Below are 18,780 nucleotides of genomic sequence, written 5' to 3'. Positions count from 1 at the left end.
AATAAACACTAACCAGAACAGCAATGTGACCTTGAGCAAGTCATTTAACCCTCATTGTTCCTGTAAGTCACTCTGGATAATGTAAATATCCATTCCATTGGAAAGCAGATAGTTAGGTGGCACAGGAACACATGCTTATTTTTTATAGAATTTTTGGATCAGGGCATAAAACATGGACGAGTGGAGGGGAACTGCAATGTTTGTAAAACAAAAACCAGAAAGAGCATTTGCCCCATAGAGGATTTTGCAGTTGCCATAAGACACCTTGGACAGGAAGACACTGGTAATCTTCAGAAGGCTGTTAGAGGTGACCTGGCAGTTTAAACACAGACGAGGCGTGACAGACAAAGAAGTGAGAAACCGCAGTTCTGCAGACAAAAACATCACTAATCCCATAACGTGAAAAAGATACCACTAGATCCCTTAAATCCACTCATCTGTGGAAGTTAATGTGCCAGGGAATTCAGCTAAAAAGCATGTTCCTTGAGTTCCTGGTATCACAGCGTTTTTATTTATAGATGTTCTCCTTTCTCGGTTGTATAAACAAACTATGCATGCATGCATGTAGCTAAGCCTCCACAGCGAGCTATTTCAGTGCGGATATGACCAAATAAGGAACACAAACAAGGTGGCTGGAAGAAACTAGTAGACATGGTGGATGGAGTGAGAAACAATGCTTTGGCAACATCTCTATAGGGGTAATATTTTTGGTGCAGTCTCGCTAGTTGGTGTAGCAGCTAGTTAACAAAAGGAGGCATGATGGACACCTCTCCCCTCAGGATGTTGGCTTTCTAGCACTATTGTTTCAAGGCAGAAAGCTCCAATGACAATTCTCCTGGCAGAAAAAGAGAAGTCTTTCCTCCAAAGGCTCTTGTTGGTACTGTTTAAGCTTCTCATGACAATTATGTTATCAATATGGCTATGACCATTATAACCACTCAAATAGCAACAGTATAGCACAAGTACGGCATATCTTCAATGTATGTATATTCCAGCTTCATTTGATATCCCATCACCCCTTGTGTCCAAAAGCCTGTGTTTTGAAGGTTGTTGTATGCGAGCAGATGCAGGTTACTCTCACCAACCCTGCTAAAAAAAAAAAAGGCCCTTAGGCGTAGATCTGCCCAGGGTGCGTGTTGTCCCCAAGCCGGTCCTGGCTGGGCTGGTGCTTGGTGTCGTTGGACTTCACGGCGCTGGCATAATCATAGATCCCTACCTCCAGGTTCTTAGCCTTCAGGGCTGCAGTATGCAGTTTCTCCAGAAAGTCAGGCATACCTATGAGTGAGGAGGGCAAAAGCTGATGACCAGGATAACATACAACCACAGGGCAAACCAGACTCATGGCAGTGGAGACTGCAGACCTCAATTACCTACTTTTTTCATTTTAAAGGGTTTGATTGAATACTCTACCCAAGGTGACTCTCCATCCAGATAAAAGTAAATCAGACCAAGAAGTAAAGCAGTGAGCTACAATACCAGCAGATCAAGTTGTGGGTCATGCTGAAGAATCAGCCAATAACTGTAGCCCAGCTACCGCAGGCTAAAAAAAAAACATATTTAAATATTTTTTTAAAACTATACCTCTCCCATTGCGTTAGGGCAATATAATAGTTTTGCATTGTCAGTGGCTGCATTTGATGTAAAGATCACTGAGAATTGATTCAGTGAAGCACTTCAGCTGTGTCGCTTCAGAGAAATATCTGACTATGTACGGACAGTACCTACATTTACGATGAACAGATGGCTGTCCTTTTGAATAAGGAGGGCTGTTCCTGTAAATATCCCATATCTTTTGTTTGATATTCTAACAATTACTACATCCAGTTTACACTTGGGGATAATCATTAAGCTCAGTGAAGAGAAACCAGGAGTATGAGGGCTCACCACTGGACACCATCCAGCTCACACAGTAGCGGGGAAAGGCGGTCTGAGGGTCGTCGCTGTAGGTCAGAAGGTAGTTAAAGCCATTCTGTGGGTCAGGACGACATGACAAGGTCAGATACTGTAATCTAACATGCACACAATAAGCATAGAACAAAAATCATATGTCACTATAGGGTAAGATTATCTGTTGTCTTGTCTTCAAGGGCCTCTCTATTCACCTCATCAAAGGACTTGTGAGGGCGAATGACCATCTTGGACTGGTATGAGTGGACTCTGACATAGTCCTGAGTTTCTGGGACTCCAGGATGCTGAACTGCTCTAAATGACACAAAAAAAGTAGAGAAAGGGAGAAGAGGGAGAGTAAAAATAATATTCCAAGCATCTGAGTGGGGGAAAAAAGTGATACAAAATTACCTCACATTTGTATTTAAATAGAACTATTTTACATGAATTCAACCCTCACCTGGAGATCAGGACCATCAGATTATTCTCCACATCAACATTGTAGCGACGCACATAAACATAGTCCCTTGAGTACATGGGATACTGTGGGAAGATAATCCAACAAATCAAAAATACAATATAAAATGTAGGACACAACATGTTGCCATCTGACCTACGACACAGCCCTTATTCAAGGAAACATTGCTTCTGCTTCATAAAATACAATACTGCAGCAGTTCCCAAGCTAGGACCCATGTGGGGTCGCCTGATATGTAAATGCATTCGCAGGAGAATTTCCAAAATCCGGAGGAAAAAAAATGTACACCGTACCAGTCAAAAGTTTACATTGTAGAATAATAGTGAAGATATCATAACTATGAAATAACACATGGAATCATGTAGCAACCCAAGAAGTGTTATAAGATACATTTCGATTTGTCTATTTGAGATTCTTCAAAGTAGCCACTCTTTGCCTTGATGACAGCTTAGCATAGTCTTCGCATTCTCTCAACCAGCTTCATGAGGTAGTCACCTGGAATGCATTTCAATCAACAGGTGTGCCTTGTTAATAGTACATTTTTGGAATTTCTTTCCTTCATAATGCATTTGAGCCAAGCAGTTGTGTTGTGACAAAGTAGGGGTGGTGTACAGAAGATGGGCTAACCAAATAGGGCGAAGTCCATATTATAGCAAGAACAGCTCAAATAAGCAAAGAGAAATGACAGTCCATCATTACTTTAAGACATGAAGGTCAGTCATTCCGGAAAATTTCAAGACCTTTGAAAATTTCTTCAAGCGCAGTCGCAAAAACCATCAAGCGCTATGATGAAACTGGCTCTCATGAGGACCACCACAGGAATGGAAGACCCGGAGTTACCTCTGCAGCAGAGAATAAGTTCATTAGAGTTAACTGCACCTCAGAAATTGCAGCCCAAATAATGCTTCACAGGAGACAATGAATCAGGATTTCATGGTCAAATTGCTGAAAAGAAACCACTACTTAAAGGACACCAATAATAAGAAAATACTTGATGGGCCAAGAAACACGAACAATGGACATTAGACCGGTGGAAATATGTCCTTTGGTCTGATGAGTCCAAATTTGAGATTTTTGGTTCAAACCGCCATGTCTTTGTGAGACGCAGAGTAGGTGAACGAATGACCTCCGCATGTGTAGTTCCCACCGTAAAGCATGGAGGTGGTGGTGTGATGGTACTTTGCTGGTGACACTGATTTTATGCAGCGATATGCCATCTCATCTGGTTTGCGTTTAGTGTGACTAGCATTTGTTTTTCAACAGGACAATGACCCAAACCACCTCCAGGATGTGAGGTCTATTTGACCAAGAAGGAGAGTGATGAGTGCTGCATCAGATGACCTGGCCTCCACAATCACCCGACCTCAACCCAATTGAGATGGTTTGGGATGAGTTGGACCGCAGAGTGAAGGAAAAGCAGCCAACAAATGCTCAGCATATGTGGGAACTGAGCATTAATGCCATGTTCAAAACAACTGGGAACGGTCATCTAACTCGGAATTCCAAATCGCAAACTTGGGCCTCTTTGTAGAGCTCTGACCTAAAGATCACTGACGTCATGATTTGACCTCGTATTTTTCAAAGCTCCCAGTTGTCTTGAAAGCACCATAAAACTCCTAGTAGCCTACCCTTCACCAGCTCATATCTGTGTGAAACTGGATTCAGTGCTCTCTTTTGCATTAAAACTGTCTGCTTGCAAGTATCTGTAATAATCAAATTAGAGCATCATGAGCAAGGCAAGAACATGAAGCACTCACAACAGTCAACAAATGTTACTTTGTAACATCAGAGAGAAACCACTGAGGCATATCACAAGTGCATGACTGATGATAAGCACAAGTTCTGCATTTCTAGTGTGTGAGTTGGCAGGGGAAACTTACAGGGAAACGTGTGGCCCAGTGCACAACCTCTGAGCCTGTATTGACGTCCCGGTCCACCACCTCCAGCTTGAGAACCAGAGCATCCCACGTCTTCCTGTACTCCATGTCCAACTGGGGCAAAGGGCAGAGCATGAGACAAGAGAGGAGCAGAGGCGTAATATAGCACGCACATACAACACCTAGAGCTACATACTTGCACAAAAACCTTACACTCCACCAAGCGCAATTGGGTAAATAGACAACAACAAGAGCTAAATATGGACATAGACACTCAAATGCAAGAGGAGCGTATGAACATACAGGGAATCTGGTGCTGAATCTACACACAAGTCACTTGTACAGGTGACACCACCCATTTTTCGACAGAATACATTTATCTACGGGTTCATTAAAAGCACTAAGTTTCCTCTTTCACACAAATGTTTTTTTTTTTGTTGCATTAAATGAATTTATCAATTTAGACAGTTAGCATAAAGGAAACTAGCTTAGTACCTGGACATTGAAGAACTGTCGGGGGGTGACGTCGTTATAAGAACCCCAAACTGAAAAGATGAGGGAAAGGGGTCTTAATGATGACACCAGGGATGTCCGACAAAATATAAATCTGTTCTTTCATACAATCGATTGGTCGAAATTTTAAAATGTGTATTTTTCCATATATAGGACACATCCTACGCGTTTTAATCAAATCAACTACACTGCAGTCGGAAAGTATTCAGACCACTTTACTTTTTCCACATTTTGTTACTTTACAGGCTTATTCTAAAATTGATTCAAGTTGTTTTCTTCCACCCTCATCAATCTACACACAATACCCAATAATGACAAAGCAAAAACAGGCTTTGAAATTTTTGCAAATGTAGAAAAAAAATACAAAATATCACATTTACATAAGTATTCAGACCCTTTACTCAGTACTTTGTTGAAGCACCTTGGCAACAACTACAGCCTTGAGTCTTCTCGGGTATGACGCTACAAGCTTGGCACTCCTGTATTTGAAGAGTGTGTCCCATTTATCTCTGCAGATCCTCTCAAGCTCTGTCATGTTGGATGGGGAGTGTCGCTGCACATCTATTTTTAGGTCTCTCGATCAGGTTCAAGTCTGGGCTCTGGCTGGGCCACTCAAGGACACTCAGTGACTTGTCCCGAAGCCACTCCTGCATCGTCTTGGTGTGTGCTTAGGGTCGTTGTCCTGTTGGAATGTGAAACTTTGCCCCCTTTGTAGGTTTCATCAAGGATCTCTCTGTACTTTGCTCCGTTCATCTTTGTCTTGATCCTGACTAGTCTCCCAGTCCCTGCCGCTGAAAAACATCCCCACAGCATGATGCTGCCACCACCATGCTTCACCGTAGGGATGGTGCCAGGTTTCCTCCAGACGTGATGCTTGGCATTCATGCCAAAGAGTTTAATCTTGGTTTCATCAGACCAGAGAATCTTGTTTCTCATGGTATGAAAGTCCTTTAGGTGCCTTTTGGCAAACTCCAAGCGGCTGTCATGTGCCATTTACTGAGGAGTGGATTCCGTCTGGCCACTCTACCATAAAGGCCTGAGTGCTGCAGAGATGGGAGAATCTTCCTGAAGGACAACCATCTCCACAGAGGAACTCTGGAGCTCTGTCAGCGTGACAATCAGGTTCTTAGTCACCTCCCTGACAAAGGCCCTTCTCCTCCAATTGCTCAGTTTGGCCGGGCGGCCAGCTCTAGGAAGAGTCTTGGTGGTTACAAACTTCTTCCATTTTAGAAAGATGGCGGCCACTGTTCTTGGGAACCTTCAATGCTGCAGGAATGTTTTGGTACCCTTCCCCAGATCTGTGCCTCGACACAATCCTGTCTCGAACCTCTATGAACAATTCCTTTGACTTCATCGCTTGTTTTTTTTCACTGGCACGCACTGTCAACTGTAGGACCTTATATAAACAGGTGTTTGTCTTTCCAAATCAAATCATGTCCAATCAATTAAGTTATTTTACTTAAATCCCTCATTTGTTTAGTTAAAACATTCCCTATTCCCAACCCTTGCTCTCTTTCCATGACACATATATGCATTGCATGCACGAGACCAATAGGGCCTGACCTAAAGCATATCATAATCACATCAATGAATTGGTTATAGCAAACTCTGAACACTAGGTTAAAGAAGACTGGAGGTATTGCTCGCCTGAGGTAGAATACCTCATGATAAGCTGTAGACCACACTATCTATATTATTCGTAGCCTTCTATTCACCACCACAACCCGATGTTGGCACTAAGACCGCACTCAACGAGCTGTGTAAGCAAACAAGAAAATGCTCATCCAGAAGCGGCACTATTAGTGGTTGGGAACTTTAATGCAAGAAACTTAAATTCATTTTACCTCATTTCAACCAGCAAGCCACATAAGGATTTTTTTTTTTAAATAACTCTAGACCACCTTTCCTCCACACACACACACATACATACAAAGCTCTCCCTCGCCCACCATTTGGCAAATCTGACCATAATTCTATCCTCCTGATTCCGGCTAACAAGTAAAAACTAAAGCAGGAAGTACCAGTGACTCACTCAATACGGAAGTGGTCAGATGATGCAGATGCTACAGGACTGTTTTGTTAGCACAGCCTGGAATATGTTCCGGGATTCATCCAATGGCATTTAGGAATACACCACCTCAGTCATCGGCTTCATCAATAAGCGCATCGACGATGACGTCCCCACAGTGACCGTATGTACAGTTTCCAACCAGAAGCCATGGACTACAGGCAACATCCTCAACAAGGTATAGGCTAGAGCTGAAGCTTTCAAGGAGCAGGAAACTAATCCTGACGCTTATAAGAAATCCCGCCACACCCTCTTACGAACCATCAAATAGGCAAAGCGTCAATACAGGATTAAGATTGAATCCTACTACACCGGCTCTGAAGCTCGTCGGATGTGGCAGGGATTGAAAACTATTATGGACTAAAAAGGGAATCCCAGCCACGAGCTGCTCAGCGACACGAGCCTACCAAATGAGCTAAATGCCTTTTATGCTCGCTTCGAGATAAGCAACACTGATGCATGCATGAGAGCACCAGCTGTTCATGACAACTGTGTGATCACGCTCTCCGTAGCTGATGTGAGCAAGACCTTTAAACAGGTCAACATTCACAAAGCCGCTGGGACAGACAGATTACCAGGACATGTACTCAAAGCATGCGTAGACCAACTGGCAAGTGTCTGACATTTTCAACCTCTCTATGACCAAATTTGTAATATCTACATAAACAGACCACCATAGTTCCTGTGACCAAGAAAGCGAAGGTAACCTGCTTTAATGATTACCCCCCATAGCACTCAAGTCAGTAGCTATGAAGTGCTTTGAAATCAAATCAAATCAAATCAAATGTATTTATATAGCCCTTCGTACATCAGCTGATATCTCAAAGTGCTGTACAGAAACCCAGCCTAAAACCCCAAACAGCAAGCAATGCAGGTGTAGAAGCACAGTGGCTAGGAAAAACTCCCTAGAAAGGCCAAAACCTAGGAAGAAACCTAGAGAGGAACCAGGCTATGTGGGGTGGCCAGTCCTCCTCTGGCTGTGCCGGGTGGAGATTATAACAGAACATGGCCAAGATGTTCAAATGTTCATAAATGACCAGCATGGTCGAATAATAATAAGGCAGAACAGTTGAAACTGGAGCAGCAGCACAGTCAGGTGGAAGTTGAAACTGGAGCAGCAGCATGGCCAGGTGGACTGGGGACAGCAAGGAGTCATCATGTCAGGTAGTCCTGGGGCATGGTCCTAGGGCTCAGGTCAGTTGAAACTGGAACAGCAGCATGGCCAGGTGGACTGGGGACAGGCTGGTCATGGCTCACAACACCATCATGCCAGAAACCCTAGACCCACTCCAATTCGCATACTGCCCTAACAGATCCACAGATGACACCATCTCAATCGCACTCCACACTGCCCTTTCTCACCTGGACAAAAGGAACACCTATGTGAGAATGCTATTCATTGACTACAGCTCAGCGTTCAACACCATAGCGCCAATAAATCTCATTGCTAAACTAAGGACCCTGGAACTAAACACCTCGCTCTACAACTGTATCCTGGACTTCCTGACGGGCCACCCGCAATTATAAATGATAACAGAGGCTGGTCTAACGGAAAAAAAAGTGTAAAGCCTTCATTACAGCATAGCAAAGATTAAAAACTGATGAATTTGTGAAGTTGTTTGTCCAACATGTGGTTGTGAGGCTTGGTGCTCGCAGAATTAGTAGGCTACTCATTCCAGGGTTATTATTATTATTATTACAATTTTCTACATTGTGGAATAATAGTGAAGACATCAAAACAATGAAATAACACATGGAATCATGTAGTAACCAAAACAAGTTCAAATATATTTCATTTTCTTCAAAGTAGCCACCCTTTGCATTCTCTCAACCAGCTTAATGAGGTAGTCACATTGAATGCATTTCAATTAACAGGTGCGCCTTCTTAAAATACATTTGTGGAATTTCTTCCCTTCTTAATGCGTTTGAGCCAATCAGTTGTGTTGTGGCAAGGGGTGGTTTACAGAAGACAGCAATATTTTGTCTTTTACCAAGTCCATATTATGGCAAGAATAGCTCAAATAAGCAAAGAGAAACAACAATCCATCATTACTTTAAGACATGAAGGTCAGTCAATCTAGAAAATTAAGAACTTGAAAATTTCTTCAAGTGCAGATGCAAAAACCATCAGCGCGATGATGAAACCGACTCTCATGAGGACCGCCACAGGAAAGGAAGACCCAGAATAACCTCTGCTGCAAAGGATAAGTTCATTAGAGTTAACTGCACCTCAGAAATTGCAGCCCAAATAAATGCTTCAGAGTTCAAGCAACAAACATCTTAACATCAACAGTTCAGAGGAGACTGAATGAATCAGGCTTTCATGGTCAAATTGCTGCAAAGAAACCACTACTAAAGGACACCAACAATAAGAAGAGACTTGCTTGGGCCAAGAAACACGAGCAATGGACATTAGACCGATGAAAATGAATCCAAATTATAGAATTTTGCTTCCAACTGCCATGTTTTTGTGAGACGCAGAGTAGGTGAACGGATGATCTCCGCATGTGTGGTTCCCACCGTGAAGCATGGAGGTGGTGTAATGGTGCTTCGCTGGTGACACGGTCAGTGATTTTTTTTGGCACACTTAACCAGCATGGCTACCTCAGCATTCTGAAGGAAAATGGGGGAGGCTTGCAAACCGAAGAACACCATCCCAACCGTGAAGAACGGGGGTGGCAGCATCATGTTGTGGGGGTGCTTTGCTGCAGGAGGGACTGGTGCACTTCACAAAAAAGATGGCATCATGAGGTAGTAAAATGTGGATATATTGAAACAACATCTCAAGACATCAGTAAGGAAGTTATAGCTTGGTCGCAAATGGGTCTTCCAAATGGACAATGACCCCAAGCACACTTCCAAAGCTGTGGCAAAATGGCTTAAGGACAACAAAGCCAAGGTATTGGAGTGGCCATCACAAAGCCCTGACCTTAATCCTATAGAAAATCTGTGGACAGAACTGTAAAAGTACGTGCGAGCAAGGAGGCCCACAAACCTGACTCAGTTACACCAGCTCTGGCAGGAGGACTGGGCCAAAATTCACCCAACATTGTGGGAAGCTTGTGGAAGGCTACCCAAAACATTTGACCCTCGTTAAACAATTTAAAGGCAATGCTACCAAATACCAATTGAGTGTATGTAAACTTCTGACCCACTGGGAATGTGATGAAAGAAATAAAAGCTGAAATAAATCACTCTCCACTATTATTCTGACATTTCACATTCTTAAAATAAAGTGGTGATCCTAATTGACCTAAGACAGGGAATGTTTTACTAGGAATTGTGAAAAACTGAGTTTAAATGTATTTGGCTAAGGTGTATGTAAACTTCCGACTTCAACTGTATGTATGCGCTCATCTCAGTGAAATGATCCACCTAAAAGCCCATTCATGCTTGACACGAAAATGTGGTAGGAGGCTCCTTATCGAGGGTGTGATGCAATTGCAGAACCTCCAGAAGCATGCAGAGGCCAACTCGAGCGCCGTACCACATCACCATGCACCTCCCTAATTTTGGGTGGTACATCCTATAGAAAACAAAATCTCACTTCCTTGACAAAAGCTCTATACTGCTCCACAACAAGCAATAAGTATGAATGCCCTGACTTCTGCTGAGCCCATATGACCGTAAATGCTTCATGACCAATGCAGACATCACATTGACCATGCAACCAGATGCACAATGCACTTCTCTCTCCAGAATGCGCTCTGCCGCATATTTGTGCACATTAATTGTTTCATAACATCATTGTGTGAATTGTTGTGTTTGAATGTTTGTGTATATCAATTCCCCATTACATATCACCAGGAGTACATTTACTGTTAATTCCTATAATTTCCCATCTACAATGTTTGTTTCTTTGGCTACAAAGTAATATTTTCTTTACTTCAAACAGCAAGCAAATTAAGTCTGTTACATTAGAGAATTGCAATAGTTCCTCAATGTATTTGAAAAATCTTTCAGGCTCTCTCCCTTTCGATAACCACTCAGAGTGAAAGGGGACAAAATGTCATGCTCTGATTCAGTGGAAACGTCATAAAATCTCCCTACCTGACTACTTCTTATCAGTGCTCTTATATTCTATAAGAGGAACAGGAGCTCAAGCAGTAGAAAATTTGAGGTGCCAGTACTGAGTAGAGGTCGACCGATTATGATTTTTAAACGCCAATACCGATACTGATTATTGGAGGATCAAAAAAAGTCGATACCAATTAATTGGTCATTTTTATTTATTTATTTGTAATAATGACAATTAAAACAATACTGAATTAACTTATTTTAACTTAATATAATACATCAATAAAATCAAGTGAGCCTCAAATAAATAATGAAACATGTTCAATTTGGTTTAAATACTGCAAAAACAAAGTGTTGGAGAAGAAAGTAAAAGTGCATGTGCCATGTAAGAAAGCTAACGTTTAAGTTGCTTGCTCAGAACATATGAAAGCTGGTGGTTCCTTTTAACATGAGTCTTCAATATTCCCAGGTAAGAAGTTTTAAGTTGTAGTTATTATAGGAATTATAGGACAATTTCCCTCTATACCATTTGTATTTCATTAACCTTTGACTATTGGATGTTCTTATAGGCACTTTAGTATTGCCAGTGTAACAGTATAGCTTCCGTCCCTCTCCTCGCTCCTCCCTGGGCTCGAACCAGGAATACAACGACAACAGCCACCCTCGAAGCATCGTTACCCATGCAGAGCAAGGGGAACAACCACTCCAAGTCTCAGAGCGAGTGACGTTTCGGTCACATCGGTTACACCAGCCTCATCTCTGGAGTTGATAGACTTGAAGTCATAAACAGCGCAATGTTTGACGCACAACGAAGAGCTGCTGGCAAAACACACAAAAGTGCTGTTTGAATGAATGCTTAGGAGCATGCTGCTGCCTACCACCGCTCAGTCAGATACTTGTATGCTCAGTCAGATTATATGCAACGCAGGACACGCTAGATAAACTAGTAATATCATCAACCATGTGTAGTTAACTAGTGATTATGATTGATTGATTGTTTTTTATAAGATCATTTTAATGCTAGCTAGCAACTTACCTTGGTTTACTGCATTCACGTAACAGGCAGTCTCCTTGTGGAGTGCAACGAGAGGCAGGTGTTTATAGCGTTGGACTAGTTAACAGTTCAACAGTTCACCCAGACAGGTGTCTTGTACACCATTCTTTTTTGCTACTGCTCGACTATAGAAATCTTGGACAACCAACAGCCTATCGACCAGTCAACTAAATGGGGTCAGCCCTTGATAAACTCAGACATGTAGATGATGATCAAGGCAAAAAGAGAAAATGGAAAAGTGCAAATCTACATCAAAGGGTTGATGAAATGATGACACACCATATAGTCACAAAGGAAAGTTTTACTGCATATTCTGGGTGTCAAAGATTTGTGACAATGCAGGCTTACCTCTGTATTCACATAAGTGGCTTCCCTCAATTGGCCGCCTCCACACTTTGAAATTATTCTTCTCCATGACAAGTTCCCAGCCTGTCTCCACCTGCCCTTCATCCTTCTCTGAGGATGCACTCAGATTCTTCACTGACTCCAAAGCTTGGAGCTCTAGTCCACACCTTTGGAAGTGAGCAGAGTTAAGAGTTCTTACCATAACAAGCGACATGTACTGGTGTTGCTGTATATACAGGTTCTAAACACTCAACATGCGAAGCATACTGCCTGCTTTCACATTACAGGACAGGGTTGAAGTAAAGGTAGTCCTAACATTCTATGCCTGCACTATGTAAACAATTGGGCAAATAACAGTGTACAATTATATGCACAACAATATGTTTCTCATTTAGAGTTGGAAGTAACAGCATGTCTCTCTCTACCTGTGTAGTTCTGCATCTCGGACCTTCTCGTCCTCCCACAGGAAGACACCCGCCAGTGCAGCCACAAGCTTCCCCGTGGAAGCGTGCTTGCTCTGGAGTCGACGCCATATGCTTCCTACCAGGGTCCACCTAGTTCGCTCTGAGTACAGGTTTGCGTAAAGCTCTCCAATCTGATAGGCGCGTCGAAGCCTCTGGCCTGTCACATAGCTACAATGGTTGGCAAAAATTGATAGCAAGTCTTGCTTCTTATTGTCAGACGCCACTTTTTTACTGGTGCCCACCCCCGATCTCTGGAGCCATGATAACAACAGGCCCATGCGTCTTCTAATCCATGTCGTGGTTTCGGATTTTCCATTGCTCTTGCCAATCCCCTGTCTCACTGTATTACTGCTTTGAACCCTAACAGCACATACACCGATTTCACATAAATTTATAAACTGCCGTGGTGTAGACTGAAACATTCTGCTGATTGTGCAAGAGTAAGTTCGACCACTAGAAGTGACAGCTAATTAAAGCAAGTGCACGCTTATTAGTTAACTTTCATATCACGCGCGATATCTGTGGTGTATTTGTTACCAACAATGTCAATTGTAACGCTGTCAGTATTGATGGGAAATTAACTACGAATCATTTATATAACATAGGAAGCAAACACTGCCAAAGATGCAGATTACTCTAACGTTAGGTGGTTATATTGTTAGCTTAAAGGCCTAAGAGATGACAAAGTATCAAACCAGGTCTCAAACTGTATTTGACATTAGCTTGTTAGCTAAGCTAAGGAATTCAAGAGCAGGAGACAAGCACCAACTAACGTACCACCATTGAACCGATGGTATTTGAGTGACAGCAGGCACTTGTACAGTTTATGAATAGTCGTATAAACCACTATTGTTTTTAATAGTCCATTCGGTTCAATTATTAGCTAGCTCACCAATTTTATCGTACTTTTAACTCCGTGCAATAACCAGCATCACGTTTTTCTTACACATGGAAGTCAGTCGACATGATATTTGTCCCTAGTTACCACAGCCACAAAGTCATAATCATGGCTAAAACCCGCCTATTACTACAATTTATCTTCTTAAAATCAGATTTAAAACCTAACCTTAACCACCGCTAACCTTATGTTTCATTCTAAATTAAGACCAAAAAGCTCATTTTTGTTTCATACATTTTTAAGATATAGACCGTTTGACTTTGTGGATGTGGTAACTAGTGACAAGGGATCAAGAGCTTGTTCACGCCAATGGGGTTCAATCCCGGATAGCACTAACCAATAGAGTTCACAACCCCCTCGAGAGTACCCGCCTTATCTGGACAACACAAATTTGATTGGTTACTTATCATTGGGGTTCTATTTCATTTGTAGTAGTTGGTGTCAATCTTCTGATTAGCCACTAGCAGTTAAATTGGGATCCTGATTTAATTATGCGGTGAAGGTCCACGATAAAGGTGAAATACAAAAAAAGGTGAAAAGGAGTGTATGCTATCCGTGATCATTGGGACGTCCCAACCCTAAACTACACAAAACAATGGCTGTGTTCGAATACCCATCCTAACATACTACTAGTTCATTTTAGTATACTGTAAACGAATGGTATCATTTCAGTGGAGCGTACTAGAGCTTCGCCTGTCTAACAGAAGTTGATGCTTTTGCTAGCTTGTTAGCATAACAAATGACTGGCTAAACATTTTAAGATTCCGGGTGTGCTCTGGGTGTAGTATGATGTCCCTTGGGGTATCTGTACCTATGTATGACATGCGAGGGTTAGGTTAGTAAACATGCTGGAGCTAAAACCTTGTTGTCGTGCATCCTTATTTTAGATAATACTACATGGTGTCAGAAGTGGTTTTAATAATTACATAAACTTGAAGGACGTACCAAGTAAATCATACATTCAGGCTGTTTCGAAGCAGGGACGAGATAAAACAGAGCATATCATTATTTTGCTAGCTAACGAGCAAGGACTAAGTTACTGCTAAGCAACATGTTGCAAGAGGAAGAAACTGTCGGGATTTCAGGGTTTGCGACTCCAAGTTCAATGGGCTCTGGTCCCCCTGAGAATTTTGATTGTATGGACATTCAAAACTGACCAAAATGGATCAGGCGCTTTGAAAGGTACAGGGTAGCATCAGGCTTAAACGTGAAAAATTAGGCATTTCAAGTTAATACACTGATCTACTCTATGGGTGATGAAGCCGAGGATATATTAAATGCTTTAATGTTGACTGAGGAAGAGAAACTTAACTACAGTGCCGTTAAAGACCGTTTTGAAACGCATTTTGTAGGGAGACACAACATATTTGAGAGAGCTAGGTTTAATATGCGCAAACAGGAGCACAGTGAAACCACCGACAGTTTTATCACAGCTGTTCACAAACTAGCAGAACATTGTCAGTCTGATCCGAGATCAGATTGTAGTGGGAATAAGAAATATATATAACTTTCGGAAAAGTTACAATTGGATTCCCAGCTTACCTTGTCTAAAGCTGTAAACCAGGTTAGGCATAGTGAGACAGTAAAACAACAGGATCTATTCGCAGAGCGAAGAGAGTGAGGAAATAAATACATTTTCATACTGAGCTAAAAAAAATAACAGAGGGCAACACAGAACAGAGACAGACATGGAGAAAACAATCACAGACAGCACCAGTAGCTAGTTCAAGTGTTTGTCGCAAATGTGGGAAATCCCCTTTCCACAGATGGAAAGATTGCCCAGCAAAGGATGCGGAATGCAGGAAATGTCACAGGAGAGGACACTTTTCAGCTGTCTGTCAATTAAAGCAAATGCATGAGGTCTCAGAGGAGGTACAGCAGGACAGCAGCATTCTGGGAGAAGTAAGGGAAAACAATGCTGGCTTGTATTCAGACATTACACTCAATGGGGAGGTTGTGTCATTTAAACTACACACTGGGGCAGCAGTGACAGCTATCCCAACTTGGTTGTATAGATATAGTAGAGATGGCCCTTTGCTCTCTGCAAACAAAAAACTGCACGGGCCCAATAATAAGATATTACCAGTGGCAGGGCAGTTGGTGATTAAACTGGAGAGTAAAGACAAAAGTGCCATGCAGCCTGTCTTCGTCATTGACTCTGGCCAGACCGTTGCTGGGGCTGCCAACAATTGAAGCATTGCAACTCATTGAGAGAGTGAGCGAACTGGAGGACCCAGGTGAGGTTTTCAAAAATAAATTCCCCAAAGTGTTTTCTGGTCTAGGAAGGATAGAAGGTGACGACAAAATCCGCCTGAAAGAGGATGCTGTTCCCTATGCCCTTACTACCCCCTCCCTTTATTGGCCAGAGTAAAGGAAGAGTTGGGGAGGATGGAAGAAATTGGGGCGGTGTCTAAAATAGAGAGTCCCACTGACTGGTGTGCAGGGATGGTAGTGGTTCCAAAAGCCACTGGGGACATAAGGATCAGAGAGTGCTGGCCCAGTATCGTCCCCAGGCTAAGACAAAAGTATCAGCAGATGCATCATCCTTTGGGCTAGGGGCGGTCCTCATACAGATGCAGGACAACATGGAGTGGCGTCCAATAGCATACATCTCCCAAAGCTTATCCGACACAGAGCAAAGCTATGCACAAGTGGAGAAGGAGGCGTTGGCTATCACATGGGCATGTGAAAGGCTCAGCCAATACCTTATTGGCCTGCAGTTTACAGCAGAGACTGACCACAAACCACTGTTGGCTCTGTTAGGGACAAAAGCACTGTACGACTTGCCTCCCAGAGTTCTGCGCTTCCACCTCAGATTACTGAGATTCACCTACTAGTTGGTGTATATGTGTATATGCCAGGGAAGGCACTGATCACAGCAGATGCACTCTCCAGGGCCCCAATTAAATGTCCATTATCAGAGGAGGAGCAATGTCTAAAGGGTGAGGTACAGGTGTCCATTAATGCAGTAAGGGACAGCTTACCTGCATCTCAGACCAAACTGCAGCAGATTGCAGAAGAGCAACAACGAGACCCCATCTGCCGACAGATAGTGCAGCAGTGCAAAAAGGGATGGCCCAGGCAGGAGGAACTGCCGCTGCTGAATCCCTATTGGGTGCACCAAAGTGACTTCCACTGTAATGGAGACCTTCTCATGAAAGGACAACGGAGAGTTAACCCAGAGACTCTACAACCAGAAATGCTAGACAGAGTGCATGAGGGACACATGGGCATAACCAAATGCAGACTGAGGGCTCAACAGTTGGTGTGGTGGCTTGTACTCAGATTGCCAAGCTGGTGGCCCAGTGTGAGGTCTGTACAAAATGTCAACCTTGTCATCCGGAGCCAATGATGGCAACGGAGCTGCCAAAACGGCCATGACAAAAGGTAGGGGCAGATATGTTCTATTAGAAAAATGACACATCTGCTAGTGGTAGATTAATATTCAAGATGCATTGAAATAGCAAAGACACCCATAAACACATCAGCTGGTGTTATCAATGGATTAAGGTAAAAGAAATTCCAGGCAAGGGATCGCTGAGGTCCTGGTTACGGATAACACTCCCCAGTTCTCTGCAAGCTCCTTTTCTGCTTTTGCCGCAGAATATGACTTCACACTTGTGAACAGTAGCCTCTACCATGCACAGAGTAATGGTGAGGCAGAGAGAGCTGTGAAAATAGTAAAGGGACTGCTGAAAATGAACAAGGATCCATACAGGGCTCTGTTAGCTTACAGAGTTACACCACTGCATCATGGGCCGTCGCCTACCGAGCTCCTGATGGGCAGGGGCTGCGTTCCCCATTGCCTGTCACGCCGGCTCAGCTTAAACCCTGATGGCCTAACAGGAAGGCCTTCGCTGAGAGGGACAAATGGCTGAAACAAACTTTAGACTTTAATCGGAGACACCGTGCTACGGAGAGACCAGAGATGACTGAAGGTCAACGTGTGTGGATTACAAACTCAAAGACACCAGCAATAGTGCTGAGGAAAGCAGATACCCTACGCTCCTATGTGGTGGACACAGGCTCAGAAAAGGTAGGAAGGAACAAAACACACCTCAGAGCTCTTCCAGCCACAGACTTAGGCCACAGAAAATACACGAAAATAGGGTGAAGGAGAGAGAATGCTCACAGAGCCACAAGCGCACCCAAAAATGGATGTGAAGCCCCCAGAGTGGCTGAAAGACTATGTTACGTGAAGAGAAAACATACTGTTGGGGACCATACCCAGCAAAAAGAGACTGTACCTAAGTTAATGTTCATACTGTTTCAGGATGTGAAGTAGCATGTTAGAGAATAATACTGGTTTCCAAATTACATTTCAGTTATGCTTCAGTGGTTATGCATGTTGAGTTCTTGTTCATGGGAGAGGGGAAGATGTAGTAGGATGTCCCTTGTGGGTATCCGTACCAATGTATGACATGCGAGGGTTAGGTTAGTAAACATGCTGGAGCTAGAACCTTGTGCGTCCTTATTTTAGATAATACTACACTGGGCATTGGTAAATCCAGAACGTTGTCAGATTGCAAATTCAGAGCGTTTTGCTGTCTGAGCGTTAAGAGCACACTGGACGTTCTGGCCGAGGAGTAATGTTGATCCGAGCTTTCAACGGCAGTTAAGAACCCAAGCTAACTGGCTAACGTTGGCTAGTTACTTCCAGACACAAATGAAAGAACACCTCACTCTGACCATTTCTCACCATAGCAGAGCTGTGGTGACTTTAACTGTGCTGCTGGCAACAATTTATTGTTTTTTTCCCCAGAGGTTTACTGACACCGGCCATAGTCAACCGTACGTGAGAGTGCTCTGAAATCAGGGTAGATAGCCAGAATTAACAATATCCATTGAAACGCACAACGACTATACCACTAAACTATGAATGATGTGAATAATCAAGTCAATAAATGTTGGTTAGTTAGTTAGCAGATAGTTAATATACTGCCTGACAAGTTTGATGCATTAGTATCTAACTAACGTTAGGTTAGCTAACATACCGGTACATATTGCTGTAATGCTATTCAGTTCGTAAGGTTAGCGTAGCTAACAAATTGTCAGCCAACATAACGTGTAACTTATTTGAAAAGTCATTACTTTATTACATTGCTCAACATTTTCTTAACATTTGTCATTAGTTAGTTCAATGAATTTGTATTCGCTCTCATTAGACTTTGGTTGCATA

General features: G+C 42.8%; 1 protein-coding gene across 1 annotated transcript; it reads right to left on the bottom strand.

Moving 5' to 3' along the window:
* Positions 1-483: 483 nt before the first annotated feature.
* Positions 484-13,832, bottom strand: LOC112219403 (stAR-related lipid transfer protein 7, mitochondrial). The gene is made up of 8 exons (XM_024380622.2): positions 12,665-13,832; positions 12,243-12,406; positions 4,738-4,787; positions 4,246-4,356; positions 2,348-2,430; positions 2,103-2,202; positions 1,885-1,969; positions 484-1,275 (listed from the first exon to the last, which is right to left on the bottom strand). The coding sequence occupies exons 1-8, from the start codon at positions 13,123-13,125 to the stop codon at positions 1,109-1,111; spliced, it is 1,221 nt and encodes a 406-aa protein (XP_024236390.1). The 5' UTR covers positions 13,126-13,832; the 3' UTR covers positions 484-1,108.
* Between the last annotated feature and the right edge of the window lie 4,948 nt (positions 13,833-18,780).

This window comes from Oncorhynchus tshawytscha, linkage group LG20 (genome assembly GCF_018296145.1).
Source record: "Oncorhynchus tshawytscha isolate Ot180627B linkage group LG20, Otsh_v2.0, whole genome shotgun sequence".
NCBI lineage: Eukaryota > Metazoa > Chordata > Actinopteri > Salmoniformes > Salmonidae > Oncorhynchus > Oncorhynchus tshawytscha.
This window is presented reverse-complemented; position numbering and strand designations above follow the sequence as displayed.

Coding starts and splice junctions, on each gene's coding strand:
- LOC112219403 (XM_024380622.2), bottom strand. CDS start 13,125: ATGTTTCAGTCTACACCACGGCAGTTTATAAATTTATGTGAAATCGGT. Junction 4,788..12,242: donor CCACTTATGTGAATACAGAG/GTAAGCCTGCAT, acceptor TCATCTTTTCAG/TTTGGGGTTCTTATAACGAC. Junction 1,276..1,884: donor GAGCTGGATGGTGTCCAGTG/GTGAGCCCTCAT, acceptor CCTCACTCATAG/GTATGCCTGACTTTCTGGAG.